The sequence below is a fragment of the Toxotes jaculatrix genome, chromosome 23 (assembly GCF_017976425.1).
Source record: "Toxotes jaculatrix isolate fToxJac2 chromosome 23, fToxJac2.pri, whole genome shotgun sequence".
In the NCBI taxonomy this organism is placed as follows: Eukaryota; Metazoa; Chordata; class Actinopteri; family Toxotidae; genus Toxotes; species Toxotes jaculatrix.
The window spans coordinates 10,300,972-10,314,046 of record NC_054416.1 but is presented as its reverse complement, the minus strand read 5'-3'; the positions used below and the strand labels follow the sequence as shown (position 1 = coordinate 10,314,046).

At 41.8% G+C, this 13,075-nt stretch overlaps 1 protein-coding gene across 10 annotated transcripts in view; it reads left to right on the top strand.

Annotated features, from left to right (window-relative positions):
- Positions 1-13,075, top strand: part of mark2b (MAP/microtubule affinity-regulating kinase 2b) — a 47,241-nt gene that overhangs the window by 20,447 nt on the left and 13,719 nt on the right. For 6 of the 10 annotated variants that reach the window (XM_041031301.1, XM_041031299.1, XM_041031298.1 and 3 more), the window contains exons 5-16: positions 44-109; positions 674-744; positions 1,182-1,238; positions 2,991-3,227; positions 4,642-4,761; positions 5,712-5,844; positions 5,971-6,083; positions 6,558-6,632; positions 6,959-7,016; positions 7,327-7,478; positions 8,787-8,881; positions 12,205-12,345. In XM_041031301.1, coding sequence (XP_040887235.1) covers positions 44-109; positions 674-744; positions 1,182-1,238; positions 2,991-3,227; positions 4,642-4,761; positions 5,712-5,844; positions 5,971-6,083; positions 6,558-6,632; positions 6,959-7,016; positions 7,327-7,478; positions 8,787-8,881; positions 12,205-12,345 — 1,318 coding nt within the window. The remainder of the gene's footprint in view (positions 1-43; positions 110-673; positions 745-1,181; positions 1,239-2,990; positions 3,228-4,641; positions 4,762-5,711; positions 5,845-5,970; positions 6,084-6,557; positions 6,633-6,958; positions 7,017-7,326; positions 7,479-8,786; positions 8,882-12,204; positions 12,346-13,075) is intronic. The other 4 variants (XM_041031302.1, XM_041031300.1, XM_041031303.1 and 1 more) reach the window with 3 other exon arrangements.

Sequence of the window (13,075 nt, the reverse complement as noted above, 5' to 3'; positions counted from 1 at the left end):
CCCCTCCAATCCTCCATCTTTGCCTTCCTCTCTCCACCTCCAGTCAAGCTCTTTGAGGTGATAGAGACAGAGAAGACTTTGTACCTGGTAATGGAGTACGCTAGTGGAGGTAAGTGCGTGTCACTGTGAAATCATTCCCCCTGAGGCTCAGCACTCTGTATGGTACAATCAGATGGTTCCTAACAAACAGAAAGTGCTACCTCCCCTCAATATATAGCCTCTAAAGTCTCTTGTAAGTCATTTTGCCTGAGGGTTGTTATCAGAAATCTCCTGTTTTTTTCTCTCTGTTGGTTTAGATTTTTTGTGTATTTACCATCTCTGAAATCTTTGCTTAGAAAAGTACTGGCATTATAAATTTTAAAAAAAATCTTGATTGTCACTCTTGTATTTATCCCTCTCTTACGCTCTTGTACCTTCTTGTACTCAGTGCCCCGGTATAGACACAGATGAAGGGGTAAATAATAAATAAATAATAAACTGCCAGTTTTTCTGTATTTGATTTATGTTTGTAATTTGAAAAAAAGACCTTAAAATAATGTCCTTTTGAGCTCAGCGTGACCATACTTTTTAAAGGACAATACTCGGTTCAGTGTCCCATTGACCCAAAACTCTGGAGACAAGTATCAGGTTCCAACACTAAATCTGCTCTCCTCCTCTTTCTCTCATCTCTCAGGAGAGGTCTTTGATTACTTGGTGGCCCACGGCAGGATGAAGGAGAAAGAAGCCCGTGCCAAATTCAGACAGGTGTGTGTGCTGGTGGAAAAACACGTTTGTGTGTCTAATTCTACCAATAGTTTATCATAATAGCATATCATAATTGTGTTTTCTGTTGTTTAATTTATGTTTTAAAAAATTAACCTATTTTAGTTATTTTTAAGAACTACTACCCAGTGAATGTTATTTGTGTTAAGGAATGTGTTAAGCAAAAAACATCCGTTTAATATTTTATTTGCTTTTAATGATTGAACTGCTTTACTTTTGCATTCCTAGTATTTCCACACAGTTGCTTACTGATGAAATCCTAATGAAGAACTCAGTGTCCTCTTACTTCACTGTCTGACCAGTTCAACCTCGTCCGTCTTGTCCTCCTTTCTCTCCCTCTGTCTCTCTCTCTTCTCCCCCTTCATCTCCCTCTTCCTTTCTTTCTCTCTCTCTCTCTCACTCACTTTCTCACTCTCCAGATTGTGTCAGCGGTGCAGTATTGCCATCAGAAGTGTATAGTACACAGAGACCTCAAGGTGAGAACACACACATTCATGAATTACATTGAGTGTCTAGACACAAGCAATCTCTCTCTCTCTTTCTGTCCACATTATTCTTCATATGATTTGATATTTGGAGATGAAATCCTGTCCTCATGAAGAGATGACCCAGAGGTTAATCACAAAGATGATATAATGTCCCCCTTTGAGTACTAGGTCTTAAACATGCGCACACAGACACACACACACTGTTTGCGCCCTTATGTCTTTGCTAGTCTCCTGTTGGATCATACTCTCCTGCTTTCTCTTTGTTTTTTATTTTTTCTTTCAGTCCTCCATTCTCATTATCTGGTGTCAAAAATGAAACACAACACACACTCACAGATCTAATGCTTCCAGGTCATTTTGGTTCATGGTATTATGAAGAGTTGTAAATCCTCTTATTGTGTCAGGCAGACCCATGAACAATACATTATCATGATTACTGTTACAGTAGCCATACAGGAGCCTCTCATCTCAAAGTTGTTTTTCCCCACTCAAGGTTATTTTTGGCTTTCTAATGGACAATTTTTCTTGCTTTGACCAAGTTCAAGAAACATTTACAACACAGGTAATGATGGTTGTCATTTACAGAAAGGGCAGCATGGGAAATGAAAGGTTTCTGAAGGACAGACAGTTCTCATTATTGTAATGCGTAGCATCCTGCACATTATCCTAATCACTCTTGATCTGGGGGTTGCCATGTGAAATCCAGGACAGGCTTAACTCTAGTGGGTCCTACACTGCAAGAGCAGATTTTGATGAGCCCGCATTTCACAGCAAGTCTAAAATTACTCTCTCTGGGTCTCAAGATGAAAATACCAGTGTGGCTGCAGTCATGTTCTACTTTAGGTTGTATCTACAGAAGTGGGGGCTTCTCTTTCTTAAAAAAAAAAAAATATTAAAGAGTTTAATTTTGTCGTTTGGCCAACTTAAAATGTTAATATAAATTTAATTTTAATGAACCTCAGATGGTTGTATCTGCCAACAAAAATAAGAAACCACTGTTCATTTATTTCTTAGGTTAGAGCCTAGAGATGATGTCAGTGTTGTATTTAATGTGCACTCAAACACACAGAAGCTGCAGAGTATTCAGAGCAAGTGAAAAGGAGAGCGCACCTGTTGCTAGGCAACCCCCGCCTCCTTGCTCACTGGCTCACTTTAGGCTTAGGGATACAAACACACACACACACACACACACACACACACACACACAGAGGAATAAACTGTGGTAGCTCACTTTTCCCATTGTGCGCTGCTTGCAGGCCCCAGGCCGTTACTCTGAAAACTCCCTCTCTCACCCAGCACCCAGTTTTCTTTCCCCTGAGAAAGGTGTATTTCAGACACTGTCTGTCTGGAGCAAGGTGCAGCGTGTTACCTTCAAACTCATTTGCATGTCAGAGAAGATCTTTCTAACACTGACACCGGATGTCAGGGTGGCGTATTTGTCAAACCCACTTTTTCTCCTATAAACTTGATGTAGCTTTAACCAAGCATAAAAAGGGTTTCTGTATGGTAAAGTAAAATATCACAGTACTGTATCACACAAAGCAAATCATAGTATTTGTGTTTCATTCCTTGGCTCATGTAGTATTCAGGAAGTGACAAATCCCAACACATTAATAATCTTTCCTTCCCTCATGTGTCCTTTTCTCCCTGCTTCCCTCCACATCCTCCTGCTCTCTGCATCATAATTCTGTCTTTATTTCCGTCTCTTTCCTCTCGCTCCCACACTCTGTCTGTCTGCAGGCGGAGAACCTGCTGCTGGACGCAGACATGAACATCAAGATAGCGGACTTTGGCTTCAGTAATGAGTTTACTCTGGGGAACAAGCTGGACACGTTCTGCGGCTCCCCGCCCTACGCAGCCCCGGAGCTCTTCCAGGGCAAGAAGTACGACGGGCCTGAGGTGGACGTCTGGAGCCTGGGGGTCATCCTCTACACACTGGTCAGCGGCTCGCTGCCCTTCGATGGACAGAACCTCAAGGTCAGGAAGAGGAGAAAGCGCACTTGTGTGTGTGTGTTCATGCGCATTATATAAGCGAATGTCTATATTCTGTGGGTGGTTGTAGTATTGGTCATGCTGGTTTCTGTTCCCTCTGCCCTACTGAAAGCAGAAACTGAATTCAAGAAAGAGTGAATGTGTAAAGTGATTAAATGCCAACCCAAGTTGTTTTTTTAAATGGGTCTTGGTGGTGTGATACACTGAAACTTCAAACTTTTTCCAGTTAAAAAAAAAAAAGAGAGATTTAATGCTTTCTGTGAACTGTAGTTATTCACACCACCTATCACACTGTGTATTCAGTCAGTACCCATATGACTCATTCTGGAAGTGAAGACACATTTTGGGTGGGCGATATGACATTGAATGTGATGATATTGATGTTAACATGCCTGTGAAACACTTATCGAATATGCCTTTGCAGTAACTCCTGCTGTGTGGATTTTTGTTTAACACCTGCATTACTGATTTTACTATTTATTTAACAGATAGTTTCACTGTCTTCTGATTTCACTCCCTTGTGCAGAGCTGAGGTTGTAGCTCTTACCTTATTATGCCTTCACACCGGTGGCTGTTATGTTTTTGGGTTGTCTGTCCATCCCATTCTCATGAATGCAACATCTCAGGAACTCCTTGAGGGGAATTCTTCACAACTTTCACTTGGACTCAAAGATGAACTTAGTAGAATTTGGTGGTCAGAAGTCAAGGTCACTATAACCTCACAAAATGTTTTTGTCCATAACTCAAGCATTCTTCTGCTAATTATGACAAAATACACTGAATACCATTTATTAAATTCATTCCAAGTCTTGACTTGCATCGTAATGTGAAGCAGATTATTTGCGCCTGGTGACTGACACTGCTTTTGTTAACAACTGCATTATCTTAAATTAATATCATATCTTATAGATTGCGTGGAAGCTGAAAAAAGCTAATCTCAGCTCAATCAAAGCTACCAGAAAGTATATGGATGTTTATTTTTTTTGCTAATATATCCCACATACTTTGCTACCTCTGTGCTTGAATCGTAGCTTTTTGAAATTCTGATCAGCTTTTGGTGAGGTGAATGTGGTCCTTATTTAACAAAACTATTAATCATTTGGGGGTGTAACCGCAGCGAATGTTGAAGCTTGGCTAATTCAAGCCAAATCTGATTGAACTAGACAGAGGAGAGACTTTAGTAGCTGCATACAGATGAAGCACAGATTTCTTTTTGAAACACTTCCAAAAAATATCCAACATTTGCACAAACACAACTGACAATTGATCAAGATAACTAATCATGTTTACATCACTTAAAGTTGTGAAACCAGGCGAGCGTGTGTGTGTATAAGTGAATGTATGCATGTATTTATTTGAAGACTGCTGTTGACTTTTGCATGCCTCTGTCCATCCTCAGGAACTGAGAGAACGCGTGCTGCGCGGTAAATACAGGATTCCCTTCTACATGTCTACCGACTGTGAGAACTTGCTCAAGAAGTTCCTCATCTTGAACCCCTCCAAAAGAGGCAGCCTCGAGGTACACACATGAATTGACACACACACACACACACACAGCACAAGACACTGACAGGACACCCAAATAACTCACATACACAATCGTGTGAGTAGCAAACACAGAACAATACTGTATACCTGGACTTGTTTCACCAGCTATATGTGAGTTTGTGGCTCAAGTGTAAAGTTCTTTTTAAAGGCATAGTAAATACATGTTAGTTCTGGATTTATGAGTGCCTGAATTAGGTTGCACTAAAGGTGGATGAGTGATAACTGTTTTAGATGGAAGATATTACTTAGTTAGACAGCAGGAAAACAACATACAGTCATGTTTTCTGCTTGCGTTGCTTTGCTGCATTAAAGGTGACATTTGATAGCATTCTGTAATTTTTGCTTTGTTTTGTTTTTTTTGTTTTTTTTTTGCTTGACTTGCCAAATGTTAAAGCAGTGTTGCATAAATACTGTAAAGAAAACTAGAGCTTTAGTGTTAGAATTCAGACCTGTGACTGTTTCATTTACGCCTGCTTTACAGTTTGTGTGTTTAGATCGGGAATGTGCATCTCACTGACTGGTGTTGATTGAATGTGTATCTGAGTAAACAAGCAGTCTGGTCTACATTAAGCAACCTGTGGATCAGTATGATTTAACTGAGCCCTGTTGTGACTGGCCACATTTTTTTTTACCTGCACAAGCTGTTTGAATCATGTCCATGGTCAGCCATGTCTTGTCCCAATCTGAATTATCACACCTCTGGTTCAATTCTAAAGGAAGATTTACTGTATAATGACAGTAAATACACCTGGCTATGAAGTTGAGAAAAACCCTTCTGAAGGAAAATAAATTACAGAGCAATAATGTACGTTCCTCTTGTTTCTCTTCCCCTCTCCCCTTTCCTTTTTCCTCCTCTTCTATTTGCGCCTTTATCCTCCTTGACATCTCATGTCTCCCTGTATCTGTCTGGCTTGCTCCCAGCAGCAAATAATGAGGGACCGGTGGATGAATGTGGGCTACGAGGAGGACGAACTCAAACCCTACATTGAACCCCAGCCAGATTATAAGGACCCGAGGAGGACAGGTAGGCACAGAAACGCGCAGAAAAAAACAGGTACAGTACAGATGTTGGTTTTCTTTTCCTCTCACATGCAAGGATAATTTATCTTTTGGAGAATTATGGACTTACAGTGAACTCACCAGTCTAATTATAAACGGGTTTTGCTGTGTGTGTGTGCAGATATCATGCTGCAGATGGGATTCTCTCAGGAGGAGATCCAGGACTCGCTGGTGAACCAGAAGTACAATGATGTGATGGCTACATACCTGCTACTGGACTATAGGAACTCTGAGGTACAGGTTCCCTCTCTCACACTCACACTTACGTGCTGTCCTTTTAACGGATAGTGCTAAATGGACAGCACCGGGATCTCTTTAGCCTGTGTTTTACTCAATAACACCACAGTATCACATTCACAAGCACCACCATAATACCATAGCAGTTATCATTTTATTGAAGCTATCTTTCATGGAGTCATAGTGATGTAATACAATAAACTGTCAAAACCACATCAACTGTTGTATTATATATATTTTTCACTTAAGCCTTCAGAACACATGAGTTGCCATCATCCCTGAATTTCACCGCATGTGTTTATACTCAAAACACTTCATTATTCTCATAACAGTGCAATGTCTGAAAGCACTATTTTTACTCCTTTGTGTTTGTTGTACCCACACCACTGTCTCTCTGCATGTGCTTCTGAAACACACGTACTCAGAGCTGTGTTGTTTTTTTGTTTTCTTTTTTTTTTCTATCTCCCTCAGCTGGATGAAGGTTGCATCAAGCCTCGGCCAGGATGTGATGTAAGCAACATAAACGCCCCCTCCCCGCCTCACAAGGTACAATGAGAACACGTAATATCTTCTGCTAACATGTAATGAGGTCCCCCAACTCCAGGAAGTGATACTGACGTGATCACATTTTGAACACCCCCCAGGAATATACATGGTTGTTATCACATACATGCGTACCACAGCAACACCTGCCGTCCTGGATGCTTGAATCCAGCAGTGTTTTTGGTTTAATGTGTGAATGGTTCAGTGATTTAGAGAAGAGTGGCTGTGAACATAACACTCAGCGTACATCCCAGTGTGTGTGTGTAAACACTGTGTGACATAAAGAATGCCACACTGACCTGTGTGTCCATCTTGCCTCTCTCTTTAAGGTACAGCGCAGTGTTTCGTCCAACCAGAAGCCTCAGAACCGCAGAACCACCGACCAGGGTGAGATTGGCGTAGGGAAGGGAAGAAGCTGCGGGGAAAAATGAACGGAGAAAAAAAAAAAAGGTTGACGTAAGGGGGGTGGGTCGGTGATGTAGAAGGGAGAAAGGGTGGAGTAGAGGGAATACAAGATTGATTTAAGTTGAAGGCTGGCAGAGTAGATTGAATGATAGAAAACCACTCTGATAGAGTGATGACAGGAACGTGAAATGAATGGCAGAGCAGAAGATGATGCAGATTGGAAGAAGAGGTCAAAGGTTCGAGCACAGCAGGTGACGGCCTTTCTGATCCCTCTTTTTCTTTTTTTTTCTAGGCTCCTCCTACTCTAAGAGGGGGGGTCAAGCAGACAACCGGACTGCAGTGGAGGATTCTGGGAGGAAGGGTTCATCAGGCAGCTCCACTACCAAGGTGCCGGCCAGCCCTCTGGTCTCCTCTGACCGCAAGAAGAGCGCCACGCCCTCCACCGTGAGACCAAACACCCACGCTGCTTACATGACTTTTTCAACACTGACGTTTTTATCAAATAAAATGAAAATCTGTACATTGAGGGTCCTGCACCATTAATATGACCTAATACAGGCACAAATGCCCAAAGATAAACAAAACACACAGTGTGGTTATAGTGAAGTAAACAGCTTTCTCCGTGTGAGGGATAGAAGAACACAAATTCAGAGAATTGAGAGAAACTCAGAAGCTGACTTGTTCTTGGAAAGTTGAAAGTTGTTTCTCTTCATTCTGCAGCACCAGCCATATTTTATCTCATGCTATGAACCAAAGGTCAAGTCGAATGTTAGTTACTAATTAAACTTATTAAAAATGAAAGGCCATGTAACTATTAAGGTCTTCTTACATGCTAGGAGAAAGTGGAAGTGTACATCCTGAGGGTACGCTAGTTGTTCACTAAACCTGTTTTTGTTCATCTTACTTGTTGTCTTTTTCATGTGTTACATATTCACTTGTCATAGTAGGGAAGGCACGGGTGTTCCTAATATCATCAACAATGACTCTAAGGCTGTATTATAACTTACTCAACAAATGCCTGTCAGCGGTGTCAGCCAACAAATGAATGTGAAACGGATGAGAATGTGTTACTGACAGTGTGTTGTACCTATCTTAATTTTGTCAAATTTATTCCTCAGTGTCTCTGGCACTTCATATGTCACTTACCAACAAATGTGTCACAGTATAAAACTTGGATGGATGTTAGGTTCCTTCACTCTGTGTTGACCTACACAGGTGTTTTCACTTTGTGTTCCTGATTACACCTTTTCCCAGGACTGTGTGGGCATGTAGTGGATATGTAGTTGCACCTGTTAGGGCGGGCCAACTGTTATCATTTTGATTAGTATGTGAACTACTGCTCTGCCCAACTTCAACTTGATCTCAGCTTGTCTGTCAGGGTAGTGGAGAACACCCATACAGGTGTGCATGGATGTTTAAATGCCAATTCAAAAACACCTGAGCTAAAAATGAAATGGTTTTGTAATTGTGTGATTGTGCAGATAATTCTGACAGGCTGCAGAAAAATGAACTTATACTCTTAAGGCATCATTTTGTGAGGATTTAATTAATTTTAGGTAATTAAAGTCACTCATCCTTACTGATCAGGAAGCTCGCTTGAGGCTGTTCCAGGAATAATTGGTCACCTTTAATGTCATCTCTCCATCCTCTGTCTGCTGCACTGACCTCTCGCTGTCTAACTAACTGTGTCCTCAATCTTAATCAGCTCTATATTTCTAACATTCGCCTCATTTCCTTCCTCTCCCCCTCCAGAATAGCATCCTGTCCACCGGTACTGGTCGCAGTCGGAACTCCCCTCTGACTGAGAGAGCCACGCTGAGCCAGGGCATCCAGAACGGCAAGGACAGGTACACACATAAACACACAAGAGATGTTTTCAAAAGACGAGGACACCCACACACTTACATATACTCTTTCTCTCTTGTCACTGGCAACCCAACTAGTTGCTGTGAGGCAGCTCTGCTTCCTCACTAACACACACTTAATACAAACATACTCACTATGGTTTGTGAATGAAGCAGTCCCACAGCTGTCTCAGTGACTGAATCCCAGACCTTGGCTGGTACTCTCCAGAGCTCTGCCAGCTGGCTCAGGGAGGCCCACAGCCTTCCCCCAGGGTAGGGTGAGCCCTCCTGGACAAGGAAATCAGGCTCTCTTGGGTATTTAGGCCAAACCTCCAGTAGATTACAGATTACCCAAGATGGTCTGATGGAGGCCTGCCAGTCAGAGCAGCGCAGGGTTCGATGGACACGCACACCCGCTTTCTCAAGTGCAGAAGACGACACATATTGACCATAATTTTCTCTTCAAAGTCTAACTCGTCTTTCTATTCTCATCTGTTTATTAAAGTTTTCTCCTTCCCTTTGACCTCCACCAATATTGCAGGTGATTAGACATGAAGTTTTTGTCCAAAATCAAACCATTGACAGGAAGGTAAGGGTTTTCTCTCAGAGGTCTAAAACTGGTAATAATCCTATAGTAATAAATAAATAAAATAAAATAAATAAAATTACATAAGGTTTAAGATCACTGGATTTAGCCACAAGTCTTTTCTTTTCTTCTATTCACTTATTGAAATGATATTGCAGAGACTCTCCTTTCTTCCTCAACCACATTAAAAACTTCACTTCGGACAAAAAGGGTTTTTTTTGTCCACACTGGAGTTGCTTGATTGTGGACTTTTTGTCTTCACGTGTTAACTTTAGCTGTTTATTAAACTCGTCTGTGTCGTTCGATTTGTCGACCGGGAACGCGAGCCTCTGGCGTTGAATACACCTCATGTCCATCCATACGTGCGACTACCCACATATCACCCATGCTTTAACCAGCCATACGCTTTGTGTGCTTTTTCAAAAGCAGTCAACATTAAGCCAAACCATAATCCCTACTATGATGCAGTGGTCATAGTCATTACCGCTTTATTACTTGTTCATGTATCAGTCTCAAATGACCCCCTTGTTCCCTGAACAGTGTCCCACCTAAAACATAACAAAAATAATTGAATTGAATCCATGTTCAGCCTGTAAAGTCCGATGTGTTTTGAGAAAATCCTGATCCATTCCGAAGCACTGCGAGGTAACGAAGTGGTCATTTGAGGCAGCATTGCTTTTTTTAGTACTGTGGGTCTGTTAGCCATGGTAGGCTCTGCTAACTTAGTGGTCATCTGCTTTGATTTTAAAGTTACTTTATTTGATCATCATTAATGCTTTGAAGTTTGGGCTTTTGTACTTGTTACACCCTCTCCCCTCCCCAATTCTTTTTTTCCTCTTTCTGTCATTTTCTGCTTCTCCTCATTTGGTCTTTTATCTGAGTCCCTCTGGATCTTAAGTCACTCACATTTTCTTGGCATCTCGTTTCTTTTCTTCTTCCGGCTTCCTTTTTCCTTCTTGTCTTTATATTAATCTTTCTTCTTTCTCTCTCCCTCTCTCTCTAAGGAGATTAGGAAGACTTGTGATGGAATATTAACTCTTAGCGGCGCTATATGGGCCCTGTACTTGCCTCTTAATAGGCTTACACATTCACAGAAATATCTACAAACACACACACACACACGCACACACACGCATTGAGGCTCTACACATGCAAACTCATTGACACACATAAGCTTAAACATACATGTCACACATGCTCAAACGCTTGCCACACACTGGGTTGTCCAGTGAATGCAGTTATTTTTCCATCAGCAGTCGGGCTAATCCCTGTCAGAGAGTGTGTGTGTTTTTCTCTCGGCTTCGTGTTTGTTTTCTTTGTAATTAACAGCTGTTTGGTTGACCTCTATAAATGTCCCTCTCTCTCTCTCTCTCTCTCTCTCTCTCTCTCTCTCTCTCTCTCTCTCTCTCTCTCTCTCTCTCATTGCTCATTCCTCTGCTCTCCTTTCAGCTATCTCTCTGTCTCTCTGTGGTACCACTCTCCCCTGTCTCTTACTGTGTTTGTTTCTGTGTGTGGATAAAGTCAAGTTAGAGATGTCAGTAATGTGCACAGCTTTGTAGCCCGTAGCAACCTTGCTGATTAAGAGAGGGTTCAGGAAATAGCCAGTGTTGTTTTTCTCAAGTGAAACAAGGAAAATATTCTTTGCTCCTGATGCACTTCAGATCGTGTGCCATGGAAAAGGATAGGAAGGACTGACAAGGAGAAGTCAGACACTTGGCAGGCAGAAGTCGCAAAACAGGTCAAACCGATAAAACTACAAGCTCAGAGGCCAGAGCCTGTCTACAGAGCACAAATTAATTGTTTTAATGCGCATTTAAACTACAGCTAACATTTATTAAGGCCTGCAACTAATATGCATCTTAACTATTGATTAATCTGCAGATTATTTTCTTGATCAATCAATTAAACATGAGGTCTACAAAATGTAAAATAGTGAAAAATGCCCCACACACTATTCCAAAGTGATATCTTTGGTTTGCTCATTTTGTCCCACCAACATCAAGAATCGTGGAATCATTTTTCAGGCACAGCAAAAAAAGAAAATAAAAGATATTTACACACCGAAAGGAGATTTGTAAGAACAATGTAGTGTGGGTTAATTTTACCCTGTACACCGATACAATAAACTGTTAATAGTACTGGGTACTGGGGCGTCCTCATTCTGACTTTATCCACGTAATTTGTCTTTTAATGTGTGTTCAGTCTGTCTCTGCCAACAGAACAGTGTGTGTTAAAGTTGGTCTTTTGTGCTCTGCCTTGTGTGTCAGGTAGAACACAGTCATTCTTGAATTGTGGTTTGTGATTTCTTTTTGTGAAACTGCGATGGAGCAACGTTAACAGTTAAAAAAAAAAAAAAGAAAGAAAAAGACCAACTTTTCTTCATTGTTCACGTCCTGTTTCTCTACGTGTTTTCTGTCTCATTTAGTATCTACTTCCTCTGTTCTTTCTAATGTTTCTGCTCTCTCTGCTCCCCCACCCCACCCTTGGTGTGTTCGATAAGTGCTACTTCTAACCATGCTCCACCTCACCTCTCCGCCCGCCCACACACAAACCCCGCCCATTGTGTTTGCTCATGTGTGTATGCATTGTGCTATGTATGTATGTTTTTTGTGTGTGTGTGTGTTTCTGTGTCGCTTACGTTTGTTGGTGTGGTTGCATATGTCCGTGTGTGTATGTATGTGTGTGTGTGTGTTTGTGTCGGGCGGGGTACTCCTCCCCTCCTTCCCTCCCTCCCTCCCAGCCTAAACACTCCGGGCTCCCGCGCCTCTACTGCCTCGGCTGCTGCCGTCCTCTCCTCCTCCTCCTCGCGTCCCCGCCACCACAAGTCCCTGTCCTCCTCCAATCATCCATGCCCCTCTGACCTGCACGCACCACGGCCCAGGCAAGTCTCACTCACTCTCTCACACACACATGCACACACACACTCAGACATGTGGTCCCTCAGCCCCCCACAGCACGTACTACTTCACTCGACACAGATCATCATCCTTTCCACAATGGACAAAGAGGAAAAAGGAGAGCTGAAGAAGGGATAAAGTGATTTGTTGACTCTAAAACCTTCCACCACGGCCACATTAAAGGGAAAACACAGACTTCGTTGAGGGGGAGATGATTCTTTGATTACCTTTTAATCTCACAGTGACAAATCCTTGCGAACAACAGTGAACTTTTCCCCCCAAACTGTGATGTCGATCAAAGAGGTCCCACCACACACACACACACACACACACACACACACACACACACACACACACACACACACGGACCAGAGAAGCAAAGATAACGAGTTTCCCTAATTTATACAATCTCTAGATCTCATTTGTTCTCTGAGATTTCAGTGCATTTATAGAAATGAAAACTGTTGAACCAAAGAGAAGGTAAGAGGCCTGAACTGTGAAAATTATACACTTGTTTTTCTGGGGGTTTTTTTTCAGTGGGTAGCATGTGCACAGTTTTAAAAATACATGCAGTTTAATCTTTTTTTGCCACAGAAATTCCTTGATAATTCCTTGATAAGTTTTTCCCTTATAGAAAGTCAGAAACCAGGAAGCAAATAATAGCTTGAGCTTAGCAGCAAGGATATTACATGACACTACTGAAGGCAAGTTCTG